The sequence below is a fragment of the Ceratotherium simum genome, chromosome 2 (assembly GCF_057802395.1).
Source record: "Ceratotherium simum simum isolate JZ-2026a chromosome 2, ASM5780239v1, whole genome shotgun sequence".
NCBI lineage: Eukaryota > Metazoa > Chordata > Mammalia > Perissodactyla > Rhinocerotidae > Ceratotherium > Ceratotherium simum.
The window spans coordinates 74,790,982-74,812,626 of record NC_141901.1 but is presented as its reverse complement, the minus strand read 5'-3'; the positions used below and the strand labels follow the sequence as shown (position 1 = coordinate 74,812,626).

Below are 21,645 nucleotides of genomic sequence, written 5' to 3'. Positions count from 1 at the left end.
CAGTAGCATTTTGTTTAATCTCCATGTATTTGTGGCTTTTCTGATTTTCTTCCTATAGTTGATTTCTAGTTTCATACCGTTGTGGTCAGAAAAGATGCTTGATATTATTTCAATCTTCTTAAATTTATGGAGACTTGTTTTGTGGCCTAATATGTGATCAATCCTGGAGAATGTTCCATGTGCATTTGAAAAGAACGTGTATTCTTCAGTTTTTGAATTGAATGCTCTGTATATATCTACTAGGTCCATCTGTTCTAGTGTGTTGTTTAAGGCCAATGTTTCCTTATTGATCTTCTGTTTGGATGACCTATCCGTTGGTGTAAGTGGAGTGTTAAAGTCCCCTACTATTATTGTGTTACTGTCTATTTCTGTTTTTATGTCTGTTAATAATTGCTTTATATATTTAGGTGCACCTACATTGGGTGCGTAGATATTTACAAGTGTTATATCCTCTTGTTGGATTGTTCCCTTGATCGTTATGTAATGCCCTTCTTTGTCTCTTTTTACAGTTTTTGTTTTAAAGTCTATTTTGTCTGATATGAGTACTGCTACCCCAGCTTTCTTTTCATCGCCATTTGCGTGGAGTATCTTTTTCCATCCCTTCACTTTCAGTATGTGAGTGTCTTTAGGTCTGAAGTGTGTCTCTTGCATGCAGCATATATATGGGTCTTGTTTTTTTATCCAGTCAGCCACCCTATGCCTTTTAATTGGAGCATTTAGTCCATTGATGTTTAAAGTAGCTATTGATAAGTATGTACTTACTGCCATTTTTTAACTTTTTTTTTTTCTCAGTGTTTTAGTAGTCCTTCTCTGTTCCTTTCTTCTTCTATACAGAATTGATGGTCACTTTAGTTTGACCTCTGTCTGAAAGCTGTACTCTTTAACTCCCCTCCTCCCTCCTTTTATGTTTTTGATATCATATCTAACCTCTTTTTGTGCATTTGTATCCATTACGTTCTAATCATGGAAATTTATAATTTTTCCTATTTGTGGTCTTCTCTTTTCCCCTTAAATCAGTCCCTTTAACATTTCTTGTAGCACTGGTTTCTTGGTGACAAACTCCTTTAATTTTTGCTTATCTGGGAAAATTTTGATCTTTCCTTCCATTTTGAATGATAACCTTGCTGGATAGAGTATTCTTGGCTGTAAGTTTTTTCCTTTTAGCACTTTAAATATATCGTGCCGTTCTCTTCTAGCCTGGAAGGTTTCTGCTGAGAAGTCAGCTGATAGCCTTATGGGGTTTCCTTTGTATGTAACTTGACATTCTCTTGCAGCTTTTAGGATTCTCTCTTTATCTTTAATTCTGGACATTTTGATTATGATGTGTCTTGGTGTGGGCCTCTTTGGGTTTATCTTGTTTGGGGCTCTCTGTGCTTCCTGTACCTGGATGTCTGTTTCCTTCCTTAGGTTAGGGAAGTTTTCATCTATTATTTCTTGAAATAGAGTCTCTGCCCCCGTGTCTCGCTCTACTCCTTCCAGGACACCTATAACATGGATGTTAGTGCACTTCATGTTGTCCCAGAGGTCCCTTAGACTGTCCTCAGTCTCTTTAATTCTTTTCTCTTTTACCTGTTCACCTTGGGTAATTTCTAGTCTTTTGTCCAGCTCACAGATCCATTCTTCTGTATCCTCTACTATGCTTTTGAGTCCCTCTAATGAATTTTTCATTTCCAGTATTGTATTCTTCATTTCTGATTGGTTCTTTTTTATGTCTTCCATTTCTTTGTTGACATTCTCACTTAGTTCATCTCTTCTTCTCCCCAGATCAGTGAGCATCCTTAACACTCTTAGTTTGAACTCTCTGTCAGGTAGGTTGCTCATTTCTGTTTCACTTAGTTCCTTTTCTGGGGTTTTGTCCTGTTCTCTTACTTGGAATGTATTCTTTTGCCTCCTCATTTTGCCTCTTTCCCTGTGCTTGTGTCTACGTATTAGGTAGGTCAGCTACGTCTCCTGCTCTTGGATAGGTGACCTTATGTAAGTGATGCCTTAGGAGGCTTCCAGTGTGCTTCCCTCAGTTCTCAATGTTCCAGGGTTGACCCCTATGTGGGCTACGTGTGTCCTTCTGTTGCGGCTGTTCTGTCGTCTTTTAAGGCTTTGTTAAGTATGACTGTCAAAAGATAAGAGTAACCTAAAGAATGTTAATAAAGTGTATGACTTACAATACTGGAAAAGTTAAAAAGAATATTGAAATATCATGGTACAGAGAAAAGATGAAAGTGTTATATGTGATGTACATGAAAATACTATTAAAAGTATTTTTATTTTAGTCCTAACATAAGATGTCTTTCAAGAGATCTACCCAGAAGAATTGGTTGACTTTAACACAGATGGAAATTCTCTCATTATGAGTCTCTATTTTCCATAGTAGAAGATAAACAACTCCCATTCCTAGACTTTCCAATGGTGAGGCATGAAATTTAGATTCAGCCACACAGATGCTTCTCTGTGAGACTGAGATGGAGAAGTGAGTAACCCAAAGGTGAAACTTTTCGTGGGGGAGTTTGTTTACTACAAACGTGAAGGTGGAGGTGTCCATTTACCCAGAGCTGAGATTGGTGGGGCTTCTGCCATTTGATCTGGAGATCTTTGTGCCAGGTATTAATGGATGTGCTGTTTTCTCTTGAGTTGCCTTCACTGTGTGTTTGCTATTGTTCCTGGTGAAATAGCAGTAGAGGTTGTTTCTCTTGCTGTCCTGGAGAATCTGTCTGCTACCTAATAGTCTTAAAAATCAATTTCTTTTTTATTTAAGTTAATGAGAAAATTCTGTTGGTTGCAATAAAGAACCCCTAAATGATACATATCCTGACACAATTGTGGTAGGTTAGTATTTTTGTGTTAATGAATTATTCTTGATTTTTCCTCTGTTTCTTGTCCTTCGAGGCTAGATGGTTACCCCAAATGACTCCCAGGACATGAGGTCATAGCAGAGGGGAAGAAAGAAACTTGGAGTCAAGTTTTAGGTTTGAAGGATTATGCATCTCAGAGGAATGAAAAGGGATGCATTGAGCTTGAGTTAAAATTCCCTTTCTGTGACTGCAGAAGTTATTCTCTGAATGAAAGTTTGGGGGGAAAACTAAGGAAAGGAGAGTAGAAGAGAGAGATATAGAGTGGCCAGGAAATGGGACAGTAATTACCTAGAGGGGTGTTATAGACAGAGAAGGAGGAGCATCCACTCATAAATCCATTTCTCACAGAGGCAAGCGCTTCCCCTACCAGTGTCCAGGATTCCCATCAGTGCCCACAGACCATGCAACTCTGCCCAACTGAGTACTGTGCACCATCTGCACCCTGAAGTTAATTGTCCCAGATCTCCCTTATTGGAAGTCATCAAGTAACCCAATGTCTACTTGGCAAGAGTAATGCTCAACTGTGCCCCATAGCTTTGTTCAGTCCCATCACATTTGTCCTGTGTTCACAACGCTCCAACGCTATCCTAGGATTAAAGCAAAGCCTTGAGTAATAGCATGGGGCTGAGGATATCTAGAAGGGTGGTGTATGTGTGGGAAAAATGTCTACCCTGAGCAGAACCTGGCTGATATCTCCCCATTGTAAAATGCATCCCAATTATACAATTTAACGTCTCTCTGGAGTCAGTATTGCATGCTTTCAAATATATGTTCCAGTTAGGGAAGACACTAATCACTAGCACTATAATCAAGCATGAATTGAATCACTCTAAGTAACACAGTACCTTGATACTTTATTTCATCTTTGCAAATTTTATGGCTCAAGGAATACGCAAGCATCATGATTTCAAGTTTAGTTTAGGGGCAATTGTTTGGTGTTCTGAAGTTGCTCATTCAACTTATTGCTAGTGGAGGAGAGCTGGTTAGGAAATTATGTTCCCAGGATTTTTAGAGTATGTTACATCCTGGAGATGATTCTCTGCTTCTCCTCTTCATAGCCTCTATCTCCTGCTGAAGTTTCCTGCTTTCGTTCTGGAATCCCTCGTTGAGAAGTCGTGCCTGTTCCTAAAAGAGAAAGTGGAGACTGAACTCGCACAACTTAAAACATTTCCCACACTTGCCAAATTATTTCCCCTGTCAGTACCCACATTAATCCCTCATGAGTTTTTGAAACTTATTTTTGAAATCCTCTCCTCCCTTAACTTCCATTATATCAATCTCTACTGAGTCTCCTATGCCTGCCAATAATTTTTGTGGGCTTTCTTTAGGTGTAGAAATGTTTTTTGCTTATAGTTTCTAAAATATCAGTGATCCAGAATTATATTCTTAGCCCTCTTCACCTGCATACAGCACAGTCTTTCTGGAGATAAAATCATTTTGTCCCTTCAACTCTGATCTACCTAGTGTGGACTCAAATATATATCTAAGAAGGTAAAGAAGATGAGTGAGCTCCAGTGGGAAGGTTACTACATGATTCAGAATCACGGCAGATGTTTAGTAGGGAATTTAGTACAAGTCTCCAATGTTTGGTGGCAGAGGTAATAAAAATAAGTAGAAGAGAACAGGGCCTGCATCGGTCCATACTGTATTTCTGAGTGTACATCCAGACTCGACATAGGCTAGGAGTAGGGCCTGGAGAACAGGAAGGAACTGGAGCCTGGGTATTTAATTATCTGGTTAATTGTGTAGACGGTCATGAAGTCTTCATATTTATCAAAGTGCCTCCAGAGATAGTCATACCAGGCATGGCAGAAACAAAAATCACTCTCGATGCCACTCAGTAGGAAAGACAGGCCAGATATTTTTCCACAAGATAAGACCAGAAAAGTTGATTATCTCTCATGAAATTTTAATTTCCTCATTTGAAAAATGAGAATGTAATAGTATCTGTAACATAACACGAGGATTTGATCACGAATGTCTGTGAAGCCATTGTGCAGTGCCTGGCAATGAATATCTACTGTTTATTAATGACTTAGTAATGCAGGATTCTATGAGATTCTATCCTGCAAATAAATAGCCTTTAGTAACCAGAAATTGTCAGGGGCAGAAGCTGTAAGATACTGAAATGTCTACTAGTGTTTGGGCCAGAAAAGTCTTTAATCTGATGTAACGCTCTTAACTTCCAAGCAGTGTTTTTGAGTCAGCACAGTGGAAGATAAAGTGGAGATGACACAATCGAATACCTGAAGTTTGAGAGCAAGAGTCCTCTCTTGCTCTGCCATCAACTGGGCCCGATCGCTCTCCATCTTCTCAGTCAATTGTTTCAGATGTTCCTGATAACTCTTTTCTTTCTCTTCCATCATCTGCTCATTCTTCTTTTGCATTTCCTCCAACAGTTTCTTTGCAGCTTCTGCAGATTCAGCCTTTATACGTTCCACTGAGGAAGAAAAATAAGCAGACAAATATGTGGATTAAATTTTTATAGCTTTATTTTACCTTTCACCTTTTTTTCTATGTTTGTTTTATTCCTATTTCTTTGGGAAAACATCTTATAGTTTTTGCACTGAGTAACCAGAAGACAGATGATCATAAATACCAATTAAGGAAAAAATCCCCTGGAACTACGAACTATATTTGCTATTTTTTGCTCTCCAATGATAATTCCATATGGACAATATGGCTAACATTAACATTTCTAGGGCTTTCCAACTATCTAGTGTGTTTTCAGCTATTCTTACCTTCAATCTCTTTTTCCTTTTCTGAGAGTGACTGATCAGTCTGTAGAATTGCGTCAGCCACATCCTCCTTGGACTCCAAGTAATTCTTCAGTGTCTCTTCTGCCTAGTGATGCAGAGGAAGTTAGAATTAGGAAACTGCGGGTTAAAGCAAATGGAGCCTATGGGTTAAAGCAAAACCCAGCAATACATCTGTTCATTCAATTTAATTTTACCGCCCATGTAATAATCATTTTAGAATTTATACAGCATTTCAAACTAAACTGGCCTAAAACCCCACTCTGCATCCTCCCCTCAAACCTGTTTCATTCCCAATCACCCCAAGTTTAGTATTGTAATTAGCAACTCTGATCTTCTAAAAAAGCCTCTACAGTCACCCTTGATATTTTTTTTCCTCACACATCCCAAATAAATCATCAGCTAATCGTGTTTGCTCTAGCTTCAAAGTAAAACCAACCAGAACCCATCGCTTGTCACCTGCTCCTCCCGAAAGCCCTGGTCGTAGAAATCGCCATTTCTGCCTGGACCACTGCATTAGCTTCATAATTGGTCTCCCTGCTTCCACTCTTGCTTCCCTACAGTCCACTCTCCTCAGAGCAGCTATTATTATGCTATCTCCTTTTAAGAAAGATCACATCACTCTTATGTTCAAAACCCTCTGCTGATTTTCCAACGCTTTCCAAGTAAAGTTCATACCTTGCTCAGTGTCTCTAAGGTACTACCTTGTTTGGCCTCTGGCCTCTGACCACCTCTCTGACCTCATCTCCTGCCACCTTTTCATTTGCTCACTGCCCTTCTGCCATATTTCTTGCTATTCCTAGAACAGAAATCATTAATTCTTCTGGAATTTTCCATTGTTTTAAATTTTCTTCCCCTAGATGCCTGTTTGGCTCACTCCCTAACATCTTTGAAGATTCTACTGAAGCATCACCTCATCAGAGAGGACTTCTTTAAAAACATACATTCAAAATAGTACATTTCTTTGCTCTTCTCTACCCTCTTTTTCTTTTGGGCACTTGTTGTTGCTGTGATAGTGACTGCTAGAGTCATCCTAATGTTGTTCTCCCCTTTGTTCTTAGCACCAGAACTCTGAATTGTTTCCCCACTGGGCACATTGTGGGCCATTATAAAATGTTGCATTTTTTATTGAACATCCCTGGTAGCTGAAATGCCCATATGATGAAATTCTGGCCAATACCACTTAAGCAGAGGTGTTATATGGTACTCTGTGCAAATCATCTTAAAAAGAGTTGACCCAGAGACCTTTCATCCTTCTGTTTTTCCCTTTTCTTTCCACCTGTAATGTAGAACTAAGGAGTGAAACTCCAGCACCCATCTTAGACCATAAATTGACCTTGAAGATGGAGGCCTTGTGCTAAGGTGCTGCAGGAGAAAAAGGAAGGGGCCTGGGACTGAGATGGTTGTGGAGTTGTCATAGCAACCTGGACTTCATCTTCCTCACTCTTGTAAACAAGAAAGAAAGAAACATTTGTTCTTTTTTCCGCCATTCTCATTTCTTTTTTGCTTTTTTTTAAATAATATATACCCAAACATACTTCTAACTTACATTACCAGATAGAACCTAATAGTGAAGAGCACAGAGTCTGCTGTGTGGATTTGTATTCCGGCTGTACCACTCTTTATCTGTATGTTCTTAGGTGAGTTCTTTTACTTCTCTGTGTCTAAATTTTCTTATTTATAAGATGAGGATATAAGATGAGGATGTATACTTCATAGGCTTGTTGTGAGAACTGAATGACTTAAGCCCATTCATTTCCTGAAATGTGATAAGCTCTACGTAAGTGTTAACTGTTGTTATTATTATTATTTTTGTCTGTAAGCTGTCATTTGTTTATTGCTGGTAAATAGTTTGATAGAACTTGTTTTTTAGTTGCCTTAACACCAGAAACTTGACAAGACCTGGCATATAGTTAGGGCTGAATAGATAATTGCTGGATGATTGGGTGACTAAATTAATGAATGAATTCTACAAACATTTTTGAGGACTTCATCTGTGCCTCCAAGGAGGAATCTGCTCTTCATCCCATGGTTGCCTCTCTCATGGAATAAATCAGTGAATGGATGAAAGAAAGGCAGAGGCACTATGTACCAAACATATTTTGCTTGTTCCCACTGTAGTTTGAAAGAGTCATCTCAGCAAGTCCCAGAAATGGTGCTCAGTAGGCAGTTACCTGTATCCCCTTCCTGGGCACCTGGTAGTACTTATTCTTCAGCTCCTGTTTCTTCTGAATAAAGCGACGATAACCTCCTGGTTTAGAAAATGCCCCCTGCTTCACTTCTTCTTCTAGAGGACCGAAAATATCCTTAAGTAAGCCCAGGCAATAATCTGATGACACTTTCATGTTCTGCTTACAAAAGTCATCTCGCTTTGCTTCTAACCAGGCCTGTGAAGTGAGAAAAGAGCACAGATGGTACAGTAAGCCATGAGGAGGCTATTAATTAGACACAGATTACTAAGAAATGCTTCTCCTGCAGAGACTGTGGCATATAAACAGGGCCACACCCTTCACCTTGCTGTGAGATTCTAGAATATTCCTAAGAAGAGTGTTGATTTAAAAAAATATATCTACGTCTATGTTTGTGATGATCTGAAGCTCTTTTCCTGCTTCAGAGAATGAATCCCAAAGCACAGACACTGCTCCATATGAAACTTCTCTTTTCAAGTCTCTAATTTCGTGATAGTTTCAGGAGCACAAACGTCAAAGTAAGGCAGGCCTGTGTGGAGTTCCTGATTCCACCAGTTTGTGGCTTTGTGACACTTGACCTTTGTGAATTGTGGTTTCCTTGTTGGCAAAACAGGGGAAATTATATCCATCTCATAGATTTCATGTCAGGATTATATGCGGTGATGTAAAGTATTAAGCCCAGTGATTTTTCCATAAGTGCTCAGTAAAGGGTCAATGATTATTGGTGCATTCTTTAAAATGAGAATATTCTTGTATATTTTCTCAGTTTAAGGCTAATGAATGTTATGAAGATCGTACCCCAGGTATGTTCACTACTGAGAAAGTCTAATAGAACAGCATATTTACCTACATTGAATCATTCAAGAAAACTCATTTATCAAGCTTTTTTTTTTTTAGTCTAGAAGGATGTCCATTATCTGCTGAACTTGACTATCTAGTTTCATCAGAACCTCTGAACGCATCAAGATGTAATTTGTAAACTCCTGCCTTGCAGGCCAGGGTAGGGATTGTCACTTGTCAACTGACTATTTGCCATGCAACAATCCTTCCTTAATTTGGAAGGACTCAGACTTGAAAACATTTTCAAACAGCATTCTCACGATTGGTTTTTGTTTCTTGACTTTCTTAATGTTTTACTGTTGCCTTATATTAAACACAATTTAATTGTGCATTTTTAGGGTTTTCAAAAAGAATGAAATTCTCCCAGATTATTAGCAGGGAATACGAAAGCACTGTGTCTTTGATTAACTTTAAAAGAGAAAATAAATTAAAATAATCTGATATAAATGGAGTTTTACAATTTACCTATTTGTTTAAAATATGGCATCCAGAGGAGGAAAATAAACGTAGTCAGTTATGGTACCATAGTCCACAGGCCTAAGGCTAGGAGTGTTCTATTCTTTTAGCAATGATTGCAAACAAGTACACATAACTAAGTGCTATATCCTTGGGTCTAGGAAGAGCCACTCAAATCAAGGAAGGCCCGGATTTTTCTGCCTCCCACAAACTAGAACAGCAAATATACCCCTAATTCTTTCTGGAACTTTTGGTCCACATCCTTGAAAGACATTTTCATGAAGACTTCGATGGCCTCTTTCTCACTGGCCCTATGCAGGTCCAGCAGCTCCTGGAGGGTTTCCGTGGGCAGCTGCACCTTCTGGCTCATCTGCTGGTCATAGTGGGCCATGGCCTTTTGCACTGCGGCCGAGTTCTCTATCTGGGCCAAGGTCAGGACCGCGTTCTCCATGCAGGGCAGATCCCCACTGCTGATGGCATTGACGTAGGTCAGCACCAGGTTCTCCAGACCTACCAAAGGGAATTAAAAAAAAAATAGTGAATATCTGTTGGTGAGAGAGAGGAATAAACCATATTCTGTTTAGTCCTGAGAATGTAAATTAAATTATTTTATTATTTGGAATCAACTGCTAGAATATTTTGTATGCTTTTCAAGTGTCACAAACAATAGTTTTAAGGATTCTCTGAAGGAGAAAAGTGATGGAATATTTTGTTAACCTCTAGGTTCAGAAGTGTTTAAAGCTTCTCTTTCCTCTTCCTTCCCTCGCCCAAAAGGAAGATGTTGAAAGGAATAGATCATAATAAGGATATTGTGGGACCAAAATACTAGGTCTTGATCTTTTCTTAGCCTTCTAATCTCTCTCTTTTTTTCTGCCTTCTTTTCCCCTCCTTCCTCACTTCTAATTCATGAAAACGGTCAAGGAGAAAACTTAGCTTGTGAGTGTGTGTGTGTGTGTGTGTGTGTGTGTGTGTGTGTGGTGCAGGCCACTAGTCCTGTGTCTGGCCTAGATAAATGGGTCTTCCTAGATACTCTCTCATCAGAGCTACATGAAGTGTTACCAACTCATCTAGGTTTATCCTGAAAACTGAAAATCTCACATCCCAGGAAATCTCAACCTTGGGAAAACTGGAGTGGTTGGTCACCCTACAACTAGCAGTGCTCTGGGACTCAATCCTGGGCCTTCTCTTCTCTTTCTATAATTTTTAGTACCATTTATATGGATAGTTGTAGATTTTGTTTCTGCTTTGACTTGATTTTTAAGCCTTAGATTTGTATATTGAAATATCAACACGATATCCATTCCTGAATACATGAAAGGAAAATTAATAGTAAAGAATCTAAATCCAAACAACTTTATCTACTCTGAAAAACTATTCTTCCCTGAGACATTCCTCTCATTCCTCTCAAATAACATCCATTCAAGCAGTTTCTTTTCTTTTTTTTTTTTTTTTAAAGATTTTATTTATTCATTTTTTCCCCCCAAAGCCCCAGTAGATAGTTGTATGTCATAGGTTCACATCCTTCTAGTTGCTGTACGTGGGACTCAGCCTCGGGTTGGACGGAGAAGTGGTGCCTTGGGGCGCGCCCGGGATCCGAACCCAGGCCGCCAGCATCAGAGCGCGCGCACTTAACCGCCAAGCCACGGAGCCGGCCCTCAAGCAGTTTCTTAAGTTCAGAACCCTGGAGTCAGGCTTGACACTTCCTTCTAATTTCCTCCACACCTCCATATTCTCTCCATTATCAAGTTTTATGGATTTGACATTCAAAACGTGTGCATTTCTCCATTTGGACCATCTCCATTGCCATAATCTTAGCCTGACATAATCCCCATTTATTATTAAAATATTGCATATATCATTCATCTTCTCATTGCCTCCTTTACATCCCTCCAACATATTATCTACAAAATACTCAGAAGGATAGTTTTAGTATATATGTTAAATATATATAAATTAGATAACTTTGTAAAGTTTCTTTTTAAATTAGATAACTTTACCTCTCTGCCTAAAATTCTTCAAGATCCTCCCATTGAGCTTAAACTCTAAACTCCTACCAGTCCTTCAAGTACTGCCCCCTGCATACTCTCCAATCATGACACCACTCTTATTCACTGTACTCTTGTTCAAATCACACTGTTTTTTACTTTCCTGAATTTGCAGAGTTCTTTCTTGTCTCAGGCCTTCTCACATGATATTATCTCTGTCTGCAAAACTTTTCTGACTGGTCTTCTGGTTACCTTCTACTCATTTTTAATTATCATCTTACATGTCACTGTCAGAGACAAATATTCTTTTCATTTGAATCTAAATTATCTCCCACATGCTTACACTCCTTACTCTCTCATAGCAGTCTATTATTTTGATTTATTGTTCTTGTCACTATTTATCATTATGATTTAAAAAAATTAAATATCTTTTGCTCCTGTTGTGCTGGAATGAGGATAGAAATAAAATATTTTTATCTCCCACTACACCCCATGTTTAGTGCATTGCAGGCATTCCTAATCAACACAAATATTTCTGAACAGATGAAGAAGAGAATTGTGCTAGGGTTAGTGGCAATGCCTCACATACATGGAGTATTTACCTTTTCATGACTTAGTCAATCTATATAGGTCTCCTGGAAGGACAGAACATAATTAGGCAGCCGAGAAGTTGATGGAGAAGGTTACTACACTGGAATTGGATTCTGCTTCTTTTTCTTTATTCATCTTGCTTGTATTAATATTAGATGATATAGATAATAGTTTTCATTCCCATGTAAAGTTCACAATGTGATCCTTGTGGTGTGTTTTCTTTGGCATCATTAGATTATGTTTTTGTCAGAAGTAACCCTTATGTGTCCCTTTTTGTTCTCTACAATGGGCAAAAGCAAAGTCCAGGTAAGAAGCAGGGAGTGAGAGGAACTTACGAGGTCCATTGACGGTGATACCGCCCGAGAGAGTCTTGGGCGTGGAATGGTCGAGGATGTAGGAGCAGAAGTCTGCAACTTGTTCTCTGAATTCGGGGTTCAGATCTTTCTCCTGTAGCTGCTCCAGTTGGACAAGGTACTTCCTCTGAGCAGGACGGTCAAAGATGAAGCACTTCTTCTTTGGGAAGAACTTTCGGATGCACAACCGAGGTTCATTAAAGCTTTTACTTTTTTCATCCTTACCTAGAGGAATGAAACCTAGAGGTAGTACAACTTCAGACTAACTACCTCAAATATATGACCCTTCAAATTTGCACAAACCCTGTGTAAAGAGATAAAAATTTACTAATAATGGATCAGAAATTAAAAAATTAAAGGGGTAGAGAAATTAAATTTCTTTCTCCAAGAAGAAAGAGGTAGCAAAATTAGAGCTGATTGATTCAGCCAAGGAATGTTTTCATTTCCTCTAACAGACCAGCCAGGGTAACACATTATGAAATTTTAATTTTAAGCACCTACACATAAATAGTCATTCTGATATTGTTTTCTCTTTTTATGTTACCCAACTATCAGTCCCAGTAACCTGGCTTTAGCTTCAGTGACAGCTCCAGGTACTCATCAGCAGTGATGGGTTGTCCATTTGCTTCTAGCTCCAGGGAGAAATCTCTGAGAGTCCACACAAAGGTTGGAAAGAAGCTGACAAAGTCAGCTGAGTCTTCAACCTCACTGTTACCAGGTGAGGACTTTGCCTTGATTCGATCTGTCAGCTCTGTCACATAGCTGAAATGCAAACATAGGAAAACTGCAGAAAAGAAGTAGAACTTTTTATGCTGTATTTTCTCTGAATGCTTATTTAAGATAACTTTTTTCTTAATTAGCTCATGCATGCATTCATTCATTCATTCCACAAACATTTATTAAGCACTTATTTGAACCAGGCCCTGTCCTAGAGACTAAGAATATTGCAATGAATGTGACAATGCTACCATCATAGAGCTTACATTCTATTGAGGGAGACAGACGATAAACAAGCAAACAAAAATGTAATAAAATATGATATATCAATAATAATTGTCTTGAAGAACAGTGAACCAAGCTAAAGATTAGAGAATAACTGTGTCTCTGCATGTGGTGCTGGTTTATGTGGTTGTTCAGGTGAATTCTCTCTGAGGTGATTGCTGAGCACTGATCTGAATGAATTGTAGGAGCCAGCCATGCACAAATCCAACGGAGGAACATTCCAGGCAGAGGAAATGGCCCTTGCAAACCCTTAGATAGGAAATCACTGAGTGTGTCTAACATATAGCAAGAAGGCCAGTGTGGCTGGGGCAGAAGTCCTAGAATGGATGGGGTCCAGACAATGTAAGCTCTGTAAGCCATAGAAAGAGTTTGAATTTTAACCTAAATTGAATGGGAAGGCTTTGATCTGAGACGAGATATGACCTGATGCTTGTTTTTAAAGCATTATTCTGGCTGGTGTTGCGTCTGTGAGAGGCAAGAGTGTAAGCAGAGAGAAGGGTTAGGTAGTTAAGGAGGTAACCCAGATGAGAGAAGACGGAAGCTTAGACTAGAGGAAGTGGTGAGAATTGGTCAGTCTGGGTAAGTACCTTTGACAGTGGAGCTGACAGGACTTGCCGACTAATAGTTTCTAGAATATGAAGAAAGGAATTATCCAGGATGAATCCTAAGTTTTTGATCCAAAAACCTGTGTGAATGCTTTGGAAGTTTATCACGATGGTGAAGGAGTACTTTTGGACAGGAAAATTAAGAGTTCTGTCATTTTACATGTTAAATTTGAGATGTCTCTTACACATCTAAATGGAGACATGTAAGTGGCTAGATATACAAGTTTGCACCTGATAGCAGTGGTCATGATTGCATACACAAATGCTACGGCAATTGACACACAGGTGCTACTGGATAAGATTGCTGGATGAGATTGCCTAGGGACTGAAAATCTAAGGAAAATAGATGTCTAAGAATTAAAGAATTATAATGTTTAGAAGCCAAGAAGAGAAAGAAGATGCAAGAAAGTAAACAGGAAAAGAATAGCCAATGAGGAATGTTTAATATTCAGAAAACTGTGGTATTCTAGACACCAAAAGAACCCAGTGTTTTAGACAAGAGGTAGAGATTAACTTCATACAATGCTATGGAGGGGTCAAATAATATGAAAACTAACCATCTGACACAGGATCATGTAGGCAATGTTGACCACAGCTAATTCAGGCTTGAAGCTAAATTTATAGAAATGTTGAAGTTGTTGGGTAATGATCAAAACTGGGTCATATAGGAGAGTGGAGGATAAAGATATGAAGATGTGATGGAACTGAGACACCAGATATTAGATGAATTTCTTTTGGTTGTTAAAGTCGCTAAGAATACAGTGAACTAGGAGCTAAAATTTTTAACAAGTTAATGGTGTGTTTTTAGGGAAGTTGGCAGATGACTGCAAGCAAAGGATAGCATAGTCTCAGTGTATGTGCTTCAAAGAAGCTTCTCTTTCTTTTCTGCGAGGAAAGATTCACCCTGAGCTAACATCTGTTTCAAATCTGCCTCATTTATTTTCCTCCCCAAAGCTCCAGTTCATGGTTGTATATCCTAGTTGTAAGTAATTCTGCTTCCTCTGTGCGAGGGGCTGCCACAGCATGGCAACTGACTGATGGGTGGAGTGGTGCGCCAAATTTTTAACCACTAGGCCATCAGGGCTGGCCCAAAGCTTCTCTTTTTAATAAGAGAAGAATGAGAAGGTATCTGGAAACTCTTATAGGGAACAAAGAGGTTATCTCACTTTTTTGGGACCTATGATATGCAAGCTATGGGAGAAAAAAAATTACCACTTAAGACCACTTGAGATGTCTATAGGGGAAACAAGGTCCGCAGAGTATAGACGGAACACAGTTAGAAGGAAATATTTAGAGAAGATGGTAAGGATATAGAGATTTGCTGAATAAGAGCATGAGTTCTAGAGGATGTTGAGGGTTTCGCAATGGAGATTAAGTCAGATAGAGAATGTGCAGAGCCTTGTACAGCTAAGTGCCTAAAGATAATGTGTGACCAGAAAGGCTTGGACTTCTGGGGGTGGTTGAAGTAAACTGAGACGTTGAGCATAATGGGATTAGTTAAGGAGGGGACATTTGAATTCTTCTGCAGTTGCCCACAGCTGTACCACGTAAAAATATGATGGTGTTATTTTCTAGATTTAATGTTGTTCTGGCCCACAAAAAGGATACTGCAGTTGGTCCATGGCCTGCTGGTTGATGGTTCCCATACTGTTGTATACAAAGGTGCTGCTCAGGAGGACAGCCAGGGCAAAGATCCAGGAATCATTCTGGTTGTCTCCCTAAAAGTCGTTGTAAAAGCCATATAGAAGAGTGACTAAGAACACGTGATTTCAATTCAGATGGACAAAGTCTGAACTCAGCTCTGTCTCTATTTAACTGTAGAAACTTCTCGAGGCAAATGTTTTCCATCTGTACGATGAATTTATGAACTTTAAATTCCTGGTGTCGTGAAATTTAAATAAGGCATTGTGTATAAATATACATGAGAGTGTAAAGCACATAAGCACTTAGTAGTAGCTATTATGATCAAGTAATAAAATTCAAACAGATCTCCCGAACTTAGATTCTGATCCTATTCCGTTCCCATGACATGTCATGGTAAGGAACTTTTCAGACAGTAGTTAAAATATGCCCCTTAATAAGAGTTTTCTAAGTCTAGTACCTTTAAGAATAATAATGTATGATCCTTTATGAACAAAGATGTTGTCATCAGATCTCATACTTTGCTTTTCTTACTTGCTTCGTGCAACTTTGTGTAAGGTCACTTTTACCATCTCTCTGGGTTCCCATTGTGAAAAGTCTGACGTGTTTGTAAAATGTCTAATGAGGTGGAGAGTCACCTTTAGCAGCCTCACCAAAACATTTTCCTACAATATTAAAGAAAAATGACTAAAAATATCATAGGCCATTGTTTTGCGGGTTGCACAACCTATCATTTGGCCTTACTGTCCACTCTCAATGCTTATATGTGTGGCCAGGTGGGCTTCAGCATTGAAGGCAGGCAACAGCTCTTTAATTAACCTGTTACTCTCACACTTTATGCTTACTTTCCTCACATAAGGCTCCCTTTGGTTGGCTTCAAATTAGACCCAAAGTCAAACCTTGACCACTACAAGTAAATGAAAAGAGTAACACATTAATATGATAAGTTTGAAGCATAAATCAAGGTGGGGAGGGATAGTGCAAGGAGGGCTACTGATATGATATAAGTAGGATTTAAAAGATTTCTTTTTTACCTTCTCTACATCCCCCAGGCCCTCGGTGTCAAGCAGAACTAGAGTGTGGTTTGGCTTCTTGGGATGAGGCACACACCACATCCAGATTCCCTTCGTGTGAGACTGCACCGTGGACCCCAGGGAGAAGCCTGAAAGGGGGAGTGGGGATAAGAGGACGTGGAGTTTTAATATCAGGTGGATCAGGAAATTGAGATAAAAGTTAACAAAATCAAAGTTAAAAGAGATAAATGAAACCACGATCAGTATCAATCTTAACTACAACCAGAAAAATAGGGAAATTAGAATATCCAATACAAACTGAGATATTGATTTTATCTTAAAGATCATTATAAGCTTGATGTTAATACATAAACATTTTAATAAGTATTTTCTAGTTTATTATTATGTGTATTAATTTTCTTTATTACTACCTTATTCTTTCCAGAAAGACACATTTATACTTTAAAAGGGGAAATGAAAGCAAAGTGGGAAGAGTGAGTTGACTCCTATCTTCCAGAGCAGAGTAAATGTAAGGAGCCCATCAGTGCATTGAAAGTTAGGTTTCAATACTCCTCGCCATCTCCAACTTTCTCTCCTCGCATCACTGTACTCGGTGTTGGTAGTGTTCGTGGACAGAGGGGACTCGGCAGAGCTTTGCTGGTGCCACTCACCCTTTTTCTTCCCAGCCAGCTTGTTCATCAGGTAGGACTTGCCTGTGCGGTAGAGGCCCACGATAGCCACCACCACAACAGGCTGTGAAATGGCAGAGAGGATCTTCAGAGCTTCCTGATTAGCCACTAGTCGCCCGTTAGTGTTCTCAATGAGGCACAGGGGTTCTGGCATGTGGATCTCTGAGGCCATGTCCAGGGTGTTGCCTTATCTGCAAGGAAGGAGATGGAATGAAAAGCAATTTCTAGTGAGTTAGCTGAGAGAGAACTTTACAGTATAGACTAATACTTTGTTTTCTGTCCTTAAACTTTGTTCCCTGTACATTTCAAAAAGTCCTGTGACTCCTTTGTGGCTGTTCTATAGACTATTCCATTGGTTCTCTTTAAAAAAAACTTTACTTAGAAATAGTTTAGACTTACAGAAAAGTTGCACAATGGATATGAAGAGTTTCCATATATACCCAGCTTTCCCTAATGTTAATATCTTGTATAACCATAGAACAATTATTGAAACAGGATTTTAACATTGATTCAATACTGTTAGCTAATCTGCACACCTTTTTCGCATTTCACCAGTTTTCTCATTAATATCCTTTTCTGATCCACAATGCAATCCAGGATCCCTCGTTGCCTTTAGTCATTATGTTTCCTTAGTCTTTCATCATTGATAGTTCCTCATTTTTATTTTGTCTTTCAAGATCTAGACATTTTAGAAGAGCACTGGCCTGTAATTTTGCAGAATATACCTCAATTTGGGTTTTTCTTGTGGTTCCTCATGATTAGATTGAGGTTATGCATTTTTGGCAAGAATGCCGTAGAAGTGATGCTCTGCCAGTCTCAGTGCATTGTGTCAAGGGTTTCGTGATGCACTTACTCTGGTGCTGTGATGTTAACTTTGATCCCTTAGCTCAGGGGGTGTCTGCCATAGTTCTCCACTGTAAAGTTACTGTTTATCTCTTCGTAATTAAAAAGTACCATTTGGGGAGTTTTTTGAGACTATGCAAACATAATTCTCATCATAATTTCATATCATTTTTAAGGCTAATTTTAGCATCCACTGATGATGATTCTTGCTTGTAACAATGATTACTGTGGTGTTTGCCTGTAGGTGATTTTGTATTTTCACCATTCCTTCAACATTTGTTAATTCAAGTTCTACTGTGAGCAAGTAAGTAAGAGCTATCCCTTCTCCATTTATTTATTTACTCTTTTAATTATTTAGTTGTATTGGTATAGACTCATAGATATTTATTTCATTCTATGAGGTTTAATACTTTATTATCATTGTTTATTTTGTTGCTTAATTTGTCCTGGATTTGTTTACTAAGACCTCCTTCCGGCTGGCTCCTGGATCTTTTGGCATTTCCCATCATATTCTGAGCACCTCCTTCCTTTCTGGCACCACAAGGTATTCCAGGTCCATCTTGTATTTTTCCTGATTTAGCTCTAGAGTCAACCATTTCTCTCAGAAGCCTTGATTCTTTTCTTTGGGTAATAGTACTTAGATGCCAAGATATGGCACTAGGTGTAAGCATTCCTCCTAGGCCCCCTCAGGAGACAAAATTAGGAGACATCTACATTTATATCTTTCTCTATCCACTTCTGTATATAACCTTGATTTCCTATTGATATTTCCAATTCCAATCCAACACAACAGAGTTTATTCGAGCTTTCCCCTTTATTTATTTAAACTCCTTGCTCTGACTATGAGAGGCCTGGCTCTCATTATCTATAACAAATTTACTTATTTGCTCAATCCCAGTATACACATAAAGTATTTGCAAAATTTCTAATCCATACTCTATGATAAATTTACTCACTGGAGTACAATATTAGTGTACAGGTCTTTCTGTCTTTAGACTTTCTATTCGTTCAGAACACTGTATTCCAACATTGCTTAGTTCTTTCCTTTCTCAGCCTCTCCAGTGTGGTTACATTATTCATTTGCAATATAATTAGGTTCGCTTGTTACTGTTTGTTTCATTTTGGTCTCCCCCAAATCTTGGTTGATTTTAAGTATGTATTTATTTTGTGTGTATGTGAAACATTGCATGTGTTGAAGAGTGAGCCCTTACCAAAAAGGTATGCTCAAAGAAATGTCACTTCTCCATTTGACCACTCCATTCTCATTCCACCTTTCTATTTTTACTACTCCATTATCACCTATCCTCTATAAGTACCCAGTCTTGCTAGATTCTGGTTTATATTTCCTAGATATCCTTTTCACAAATGAGCAGATATATGTATATTTTCTTACACTTTCTAACATGAAAGATCATATGGTATAGCTATATGGAAATCACTCCATATCAGTTCATAGAAAGCTTATTCTTTTTGACAGATGCCTACTCCATTATGTGCATATATTCTAGTTTATTCAACTATTTTCCTATGCATGGACATTTAGATTGCTTCCAATTTTTTTTCAATTACAAACTATGCTGCAATGAATAACCCTGCTAACATTGTGCATATTTCTTTACATATTGGTGCAGCTGTTTTTTCAGGATAGATTCCTAGAAGTGGGATTGCTGGATCAAAAGATAAGAGCATATACTTTTGTTGTATATTGCCTTTCCAGAAGGGTGTACCAGATTGCATTCCCACCAGCTCATCTTGTATCTCATTTTCCAGAAAATGGAGATTTTTCTTTGTGTCTCACATCTTCTGACCTTATTACCAAATTTCTTTTTGAAGCTTTTCACCTTTGCATTTAGATCTTTGGAATGAGCAAAGCTGAGCTCAACGAGCTCAGGTACGTAGCAATAGGCAAACTTCCTCTGGAGAATGTTGTGTCAAACATATCTATGTACCTTGAAACACAAACACCATCCTCACCCAGCCTTGAAACTGGTTTCCCCCAAGTTTGTTCCTGGGCAGAGTCTGGGTCAGACTGAGGAACTCAGGTTCCCCAGTGGCTTGCTCCTCTCACTGTGCAGGAAGTTCCCCAGCTATCACCACCCATCCTGTTGACCCACCTGCTGGTTCTTAATCCTTGCTCTGCATCTGCATTCATTTGTTTTTCACACAAGACTGATAGCTCAAATCTGACTCTTGCTCTGTTGATTTTTTCCTAAATTATGTTACCAGATTTTGACCTCCCTGTGTTTTAAAATTGATTCTTTACTGTCTCCATATATATCAGCTTGCATATTGCTTTCACTTATTTCAGGTAATAAAGCTACAATTATGAAACATTATCTTATAAATCAAAGCTTCTTTTTTCTCTGAACTCTGCTCTATTTAGACTTTTTATTCACACAATTTTAGGCATGGCCTCTTTAACCAGGGACTGATAATTTTGTCAAGTTAAAAGGAGTGAAAAGTCTCCCTTTAGCAACGCCTTAACTTTATGTTTTTAACTTCAATGTCTCAATCCTTGTAACTTGAAGTGATCATGACAAAACACGTGTTTTTGAGATACAAATAAATACAGACCAGAGGCATACGATTTTTCATTCTTATCCTATAAGAAATAGTGGTTTGCTTCCACTATAGTTGATTACTTCCGACTTGCTCTTACTGAGGGCTTATATGCCTCCTGTCTGGCTTCCCATTTCTTCAGGGGAAGATGGCAAACCAAAAGAGCCTTTTTGTTTTTTCTATGATCAGGACCCGTTTCCTCCTACAACAATGGTTCACAGGGACTGCTGGCAAGCGAATAATTGTCCCATTTTATAACAAGAGGCGTAACACTATAAAATGTGAATCAATTAATGACTGACTCAGAAAAAGTGGCTGCATCAAGATTTTATAAACTTCCAAATTACAATAACTTGTTGCCTCTTTTTGCAGACCCCAAGTTGCCTCACTTCTATTTACCTAGCACTCTAAAAGTTTGCAATAAAGAGATGGAGTATGAGCTTTGTTAAGCAGGGTTTATCAAAGATAAAGGTAATTTAAGAAAGTGTCAAGATAGAAATAACAATCTTAAAACATTCCGGACTCTTGCTTTAGATTCCACCTCTGCTGGAAACTATTCAGCACAGAGCTGGAGCAGGGGGCACTTACGGGGCACCCTGCTGCCTGATAACTTCAGAATTTCATCTGAACATGTGTGCCAGATCAGGCACAGCTGCAGCCTGTCTGGGGATGGTCATTTTAGTGAAAATTAACTGACCCTTATAAATCCCTTCCCACCCTGCCTCAATCTTACCCAAAGCAGAGATCCTTCAGAGTTGAGCAGAAAGCAGCTTCGACGAGCAAGTTAGAAGTGCTTATCCTCTTCCCTTTTTGTCTGAGTTTGACTGTGCTGGTTTCTCTTTCTTTTCTCTCTCACTGGCAACTTGGGCTTTTACTTTACCTCTCGAATGTCCTGAAACTTTCTAGATTTTCTTTGGAGACCCAGTGATTAGAAATCAAAACTAACTGGAAACCTCTTCGAAGAAATAGACGAAAACAAAACTGAAAGCACTGAGTCCAAGGGCGTCACTTAGCAAAGGAAAGGCTGAGAGCTGTGCTAGTGAGAGGGTTTGACATGATTTCTCAACTAGAGTCTTCCAATTTTATTATTAGAAGATGACTTAAAGACTGCTTGCAATAAAAATAAAAGGTCCACTGGATCAATTAAAATAACACTATTTATTTCGTGTTTGTGGGCCAGTTTGAAGAGCATAAGGATGAGAAAATCTCATATAATAATTTTCCAGGTTCAATTGCCTGGAATATTAGACTTATTCACCATGGACTTGGTTACTCAT

General features: G+C 38.7%; 1 protein-coding gene across 1 annotated transcript; it reads right to left on the bottom strand.

Moving 5' to 3' along the window:
- Positions 1–3,680: 3,680 nt before the first annotated feature.
- LOC101398663 (guanylate-binding protein 2-like) lies at positions 3,681–21,191 on the bottom strand. Its single transcript, XM_087447941.1, has 11 exons — positions 21,102–21,191; positions 16,949–17,157; positions 16,299–16,426; positions 15,232–15,341; positions 12,582–12,778; positions 11,999–12,241; positions 9,317–9,597; positions 7,777–7,989; positions 5,588–5,690; positions 5,093–5,286; positions 3,681–3,971 (listed from the first exon to the last, which is right to left on the bottom strand). The coding sequence occupies exons 2-11, from the start codon at positions 17,136–17,138 to the stop codon at positions 3,855–3,857; spliced, it is 1,776 nt and encodes a 591-aa protein (XP_087304067.1). The 5' UTR covers positions 17,139–17,157; positions 21,102–21,191; the 3' UTR covers positions 3,681–3,854.
- Positions 21,192–21,645: the final 454 nt, after the last annotated feature.

Excerpts from the sequence above, each read along its gene's own strand:
- LOC101398663 (XM_087447941.1), bottom strand. The coding sequence starts at position 17,138 with ATGGCCTCAGAGATCCACATGCCAGAACCCCTGTGCCTCATTGAGAAC. Across the intron at positions 12,242-12,581 it reads GTCACTGAAGCTAAAGCCAG|GTAAGGATGAAAAAAGTAAA; the intron begins GTTACTGGGACT and ends TCATTCCTCTAG. Across the intron at positions 7,990-9,316 it reads AGTTCCAGAAAGAATTAGGG|GCCTGGTTAGAAGCAAAGCG; the intron begins GTATATTTGCTG and ends CTCACTTCACAG.